The following is a 6,000-nucleotide window of genomic DNA, read 5'->3' on the forward strand; positions in this document are numbered from 1 at the left end:
GGCTTGATGGAGAAAATTTAGTGTGTGTGTCTTCCTTGAAGAAGCGGAGCGTTCCGGTCTCTAACACCACCAGCAAGAAACGATGCACAAAGCCCCCAGCAGGATTCCTGACTCACAGCAGTCATGGCGCCCTCCCCAGACAGGAGCCGCCACCCCAGGGGGGCACGGCTTAGGGGGCTCGGCTGGAAGTGTGCCCTGCAGAGAGATTTATGGCACAGATGGTCCTTCCTTCCTTCCTTCCTTCCTTCCTTCCTTCCTTCCTTCCTTCCTTCCTTCCTTCCTTCCTCCTCCCTCCCTCCCTCCCTCCCTCCCTCCCTCTCTCCTTCCTCCTTCTTTCCGTCCTCCTTCCTTCCTTCCTCCTTCCTCCCTCCCTCTCTCCTTCCTTCCTTCCTCCCTTCCTCCCTCCCTTCCTCCCTCCCTCTCTCCTTCCTCCTTCTTTCCTTCCATCCTCCTTCCTTCCTTCCTCCTTCCTCCCTCCCTCTCTCCTTCCTTCCTCCCTTCCTCCCTCCCTCCCTTCCTCTCTCTTTACTTCTTCTTCCTCCCTCCCTCCCTTCCTTCCTTCCTTCCTTCCTCCTCCCTCCCTCCCTCCTTCTCTCCTTCCTCCTTCTTTCCTTCCTTCCTCCTTCCTTCCTTCCTCTTTCCTTTTTTCCTCCCTCTCTTCCTCCCTCCCTTCCTCCCTCCCTCCCTCCTTCTCTCCTTCCTCCTACTTTCCTTCCTTCTTCCTTCCTTCCTCCTTCCTCCCTCCCTCTCTCCTTCCTTCCTTCCTTCCTTCCTCCTCCCTCCCTCCCTTCCTCCCTCCCTCTCTCCTTCCTCCTTCTTCCTTCCTTCCTTCCTTCCCTCTTCCTTCTAGTATAAAGAGAAGAGGGAACATTTCTCCTTATGTTGCTAAGATTTCCTTTCCCAACAAGGGCCTGTGCGTTCTAGGCTGGGTGGTTAGAACCTATCACTTGGGTGCAAGAGAGATGGACTTTGAAAGAGAGTTATTTATGGCTGAGAAACTAGAAACTGAGATTGCAGGAGGAACGATGCCAGGGTGGTCCGCTGAGTGCCGACACCCGGGCTGGCAGAGACGCTGCCACGGCCTCCCTGTCTGGTGCTCTTGTGGGCACGGGGGAGTCGGTTCCCTGATGTGGCCTCACCATTCTGGAGCTCCAGCCCAGGCAGAGACCCAGCACCCCCACCTGTGCTCCTGGGAGGTGACTGCACTGTGGTCTTTCCTGTAGGTCGGATCCGAAACACACCAGAAACTGATGAGTCCCTGATCGACCCCAACATCTTGTCTCTCAACATCCTGTCCTCCGATTACATCCACCCGGCCCAGGACGACCGGTGAGTCCCCTCCGGGTGGCAGTGGGTTCTGTTCCCAGCTCCCTGAAGACAGGGTCCAGGTCAGGACCTGGGCTGTGTCCTCAGCCCGCCATGCCCGTAGCCCACCTGGCTTTGTAAGGTCTAGGATGTGTCCAGCCTCAAAACTTTCGGGCCTTCCTTTCTGACACCTCCAGGACGGGTGCCAGGAAGGGAGGCTCGTGGCCTCCAGGCCCCTTGGTGTGTTTGTCTGCACGTTGTTCCATCACTGGCTCACACATTCATCCAGCCTGTTCATTTGGTCACCTGGCGGAGGGGCAGTGGGAGTTGAAGATGGATGAGCTGGGTTCTGTCCTCAGGAGTTTCGGGGGCGGGACAGCAGGGGTTGTGGGCAGACAAGCAGGCCTGAATGTCCCCAGCCACACTGCTGTGGGTGGTCTGGGCCTTGGGCTGGGGGTCCTGGAGGAGGTTCCGGGGCGCACGGGTCAGCGGCTCAGCCTCCAGGGTGGAGGCGTGCCCTCTAGGCACTCCTTGGCACGTGCTCCTTGTCACTGGGCTGCTCCTTTTCCAGCTTGCTGTTAATGGCCAAAACCTGGCAGCCGGGGCAGTCCAGCTCCACCGCACCTGGGCAGTGGGCAGGGTGTGCAAGCCCCCCAGGGATGCCCACACTGCCCCTGACAAACCAGCCTTGCTGGGGTTTGCTGGGGGTGGGGGCAGGGTGTGAGGGGTGGCATCTGGGGACCGACAGGGGGTGGGCAGCTCATAACTGCCGAGAGCTGCCCTCTTGGTGGGGACGTGGGCTTGGCTGTTCTGAGATGCTGCTCTCCAGGGGCTTGAGGAAATGACGAGAGTGTTCCAGGGTCCTGGACGGCTCTCCCAAGGGCAGACGTGGTCTGGAGGCAGACGCTGAGAGCTGACCCTTGGAGCTCATGCTCTGGCTGTCTTCACGGGTTCCTGTGGCGGTGTGTGCAGGAAAAAACATCTTTGAGGGCTGGGTGTGCTTGGAGGGGACCGGGAGACCCCGCATTTGCAAGGAAAGCTAAGACCCATAAGGGTAAAGGGTCCTGGGGCGTCAGGTCCTGTCCTTCTGACTCCTGGGCCCCGGCGGAGCCTGGCTTTATCATGGACACCCTGTGGAGTAGGCTCTAAGGGAAGCATCCCCCCGTGTGGGCAGCTGGGGGCCAGCGGTCAGAGAGCCCGCGAGGGGCAGCTGTGACTCTGGTTCCAGCCCTGCCCAGAAACCTTCCAGAACGTCCCCTGCACTCCTGTGTCCCAGGGAGGGAGGAGCTGGGGTGCAGCATGCCGGGAGGTGTCACTATGATGAGCAGGCTGGGGTTCCACCTGGCAGAATGGGAAGCTGGGGGGCACCGTGGGGTGAGCCAGCTCAGGGGCTCCTCTGACCACAAGAATGCACCAGAGGAGGCCTGGCGCCCACCCACATGGGAGCTGCCTGCAGGGATGTGGGGCCTGGGACCCCAGAGCGGAGGGTGGCCCTGGAAGGGATCTGCCTGCTGAGTGAGCTCAGCATTCCCCCTGCCTCAGACCCTTCCTTTGCCCTGGCAACTGCTAGATTCTTGGGGCAGAAAGGGAGTGGGGGTGGGTATTTTCCTTCCGAACCTCCGGCCCCATGTGTTCTCCCTACATGGAGGACCGTGTCTCTGAGTCTTCCCTTTGTCCCACCAGCCCAGCTGCTGGGGAGACCCGCGGGGGCCTCGGCTCTGGGCTGAGTCCCAGGTAGCTTGGGAGGCTCTGGCTCCTGGCTGGAACCCGGGTCAGCAAGGCCTTGGCTAAGCAGGTCCACCCCTGTTCCGAGAGGCCTGAGGCCCCATCACTGACGGGGCTTTGGTTCTTCTTCCTGGGGACTGTGGGAAGTGAGGCTGGCCTCAGGGCAGCTCTGGGGTCAGTGGGCCCTGTGTCTGAAGTCAAGGCTGCCCTGGGCCAAGGGTAGAGGAAGGCCGGTCCGTGGGGCGGGACCAGAGACCTTCCCCATAGCTGCTTTGGCCTCAGGCTTGGCTCCCGCCCATGCTGGTACAGCCCCAGGACAGCTCCGGGACAGCTCCGACACCCCCAGCCTTGCCCCAGGAAAGTCTTGGGGACCCTCCCCACCTGGTGGCCCCCGACAGGAGCCAAGGCAGCAGGCTCCCCCTCCCCAGGACCTTCCTCTTCCCAGACCCTGGCTGATGTCCTGGGAGCCCTGTAATGGGCCGCTTGGGTGGGCCCTTGTCCCCCCCCAGAGACGCTGAGGCTCAGAGACCCCAGGCCTGGCTTGGGCTGAGGGGTGCGAGCTGTCCACGCGCTTTGCCACGCCTCCCCTCCTCCTGCTCCAAGGCCCCGTGCTTTGCGGCCTCCCCAGCTCAGAGTGGGCCTGTCGCCACGGACAGCTTCTCTCCGCGCTGCCCCTCCCCTCGCTGCCGCCACCCCGCCGCCCCGCTGCCCCGCTGCCCTGCCGCCCGCCGCCCCGCCCCCCTGCCCCGCCGCCCTCACTAACCTGTAATTGTTTGTGTTTTGCAGGCAGTTTCTTGATTCGGACATGCCTAGGTATCATTTGTGCCCCTGGTTTTATTTCAGCCTCTCTCCTTCCCCAGTCCTACAGCCCTGACATTTAATTTCAGCTTTTTGGATTTCTTCTACACTCGCTCCCCCTTCCCTCCTGTTTCTCCATCTTCTTTAGTTTTATTTCCTTGGAATACTTTATTTTTTTTGTTGCTTCCTCTCCCATCCCCACCCTTCCCTCTTGGCTGAGCCCCTTCTGCCCATACTCTTGATTTTGGCTGCTCTGATAGTTTCCTGCCCCTCCGGAGACACTGGCTGGCCTCCTGCTCCTGCCCCGAGCCTTGCCCGCCCCGCGCTGACCCCGTCCCCGCCCGAGCGGGAGCAGGTGTCCCCGCATGCAGGCTGGCCGACCAGGCTGCCTTTGGCTGCACCAGCCCCACTCCCTGTAAGGTGAAAGAGAAAAGAGGGAGGGAGGGGCTGTGGGGGCCCAGGATGGGAGGGCAGACGAGAACCAGCCGTGCCAGGGAACCTCCACGCTCTGCACCTCCCAACCCGGAGTGTCAGCCCCTCGCCTGGCCGGGCTGGGGGCTCCAGCTGTGCTCTTGGCCTCGGCCACCACACACCCTTTATGGAAGTAGGTGGGCAGTAAAGTTGTGAAGGGCCCAGTAGGTCTCTGGACTCACTGGGGTAGTCCCAGGGCCAACCCCCTGGAGGCAGGGGCTCCTGGGCAGGGGACTGCCTCCCCTGAGTGGGGCCCCTGCCCGTGTCTGCTGGATGCAGGGGTCAGGGAGGCCCCGGGTGTGGACAGCCCCAAAGTGCCTAATGAAGACCGTCGGTGAGACTCTGTTCTGAGCGGAGGGTCAGGGTCCTCTCCTTCTGGGTCCGGTGGATTGTGGTCAGAGCTCCATGGCGTTGGTCCTCCAGGACAGCTGTTTTGAAAGATGAAGTGAGCGTTCAGGAGGCTTCCAGCAGATGTTTGAGCCTTTAAGCTGCCTGGAGTGGGGCAGGGGTGGGGCCCGCTCCTTCTGTGGAAGGAGCCCCAGGGTGGGGTGGGGGGCACGACAGGACTGCCTGAGCCACTGTGAATGGGCCCTGGGCCCCACGGGGCGGCAGGCTGCGGCTCCTGCTGGTGTGACCCCGAAGGCAAGCGCGTGTACGCACCTCTGCAGGCTCGTGTTTCCAGAGGTACTGCTCCCCCTCCCTGGGGGCCTGTCGAGGGAACACGGGTGGAGGTGGCTGCTCCCAAACGGGGCACAGCCCTACAGGCCCAGAGCAGGGACCTGCCGCTCTGGACAGTGGGCTGGCTTGCTGGAGGCCTGGCAGGGAGCTGGGCTGGCTGGGGCCGCCGTCCTGCTCTCAGAAGGCTCTGGGCCGGGAGCCCCTTGCTCGGATGCATCCGCTGGACAGGACCCACGACAAGGGCTGTTTCCTTGATGAGTGGAAGCCTCCAGGCCCCAGTGTCATTGCTTGGGGGTGTGCGGATGTCTTGCTCAAGTTTGCATTTCCACAGCCAGCTCAGTAGGATAGAGGGGTGCTCACTGGTCCTCAGGCCCCCACCCCTCACCCGCAACACATGCCTCCAGGAAGCTCCTGGGTAAAGTAGGGACGATTCCGCGTGGCCAGGAAGAGGCACCAGGGCACCCCAACTTCATGAGGCCCTCACCCCCGCACCTGAACAGGGAGCCCAGACCCCCAGTTCCAGATGAGGGCGCCTTGGCCCCAGCGGGCTTGGCCTGAAAGAGGAGGCCCAGGGCACTGAGGGGAAATGGGGGTCAGAGCCCCAAGCCTCCTTCACGGGGCCCAGCCCTGTGGGGCAGGGAGCCACGGTGGGGGCGGTCCCGAGAACTAGCGGACGGTGGGGTGTGGCACAGGGAGCATCTGTCCCAGATGTGCGGAGTGGGGCAGGGACCTGGGGCAGCCTGGCCGTGCCCTGGCTGGCAGTGTGAGTGTGGACAGGTGGCAGAAACTTCTGGAACCTCGTTTTCCTCCCCCCTCAGAAAGGAAATAATTTAGCGCCTGCTTGCAGCTGCTGTGACAGAAATGAGATAATGAAAGGCTCTCAGCTGGGCGGCTGCACACGGCTGTATAAACACGGGTCCTGTGGTCGTTCTCCCCTCACCCCTCACCCCTCCCCTGTCAGTCCTTACCCTCACCACTAGCCACGTACCCCATCCCCTCACCTCCTCACTCCTAGCCACTCAC

At 62.2% G+C, this 6,000-nt stretch overlaps 1 protein-coding gene across 18 annotated transcripts in view; it reads left to right on the forward strand.

Moving 5' to 3' along the window:
• Nucleotides 1-6,000, forward strand: part of KIF1A (kinesin family member 1A) — a 96,213-nt gene that overhangs the window by 74,641 nt on the left and 15,572 nt on the right. For 10 of the 18 annotated variants that reach the window (XM_032388012.1, XM_032388181.1, XM_032388336.1 and 7 more), the window contains one exon: nucleotides 1,224-1,329. In XM_032388012.1, the coding sequence (XP_032243903.1) occupies nucleotides 1,224-1,329 (106 nt within the window). Of the gene's footprint in view, nucleotides 1-1,223; nucleotides 1,330-3,816; nucleotides 3,844-6,000 lie in introns of all 18 variants that reach the window. The other 8 variants (XM_032387814.1, XM_032387934.1, XM_032388095.1 and 5 more) reach the window with 1 other exon arrangement.

This window comes from Phoca vitulina, unplaced genomic scaffold (assembly GCF_004348235.1).
Source record: "Phoca vitulina isolate PV1807 unplaced genomic scaffold, GSC_HSeal_1.0 scaffold1, whole genome shotgun sequence".
NCBI lineage: Eukaryota > Metazoa > Chordata > Mammalia > Carnivora > Phocidae > Phoca > Phoca vitulina.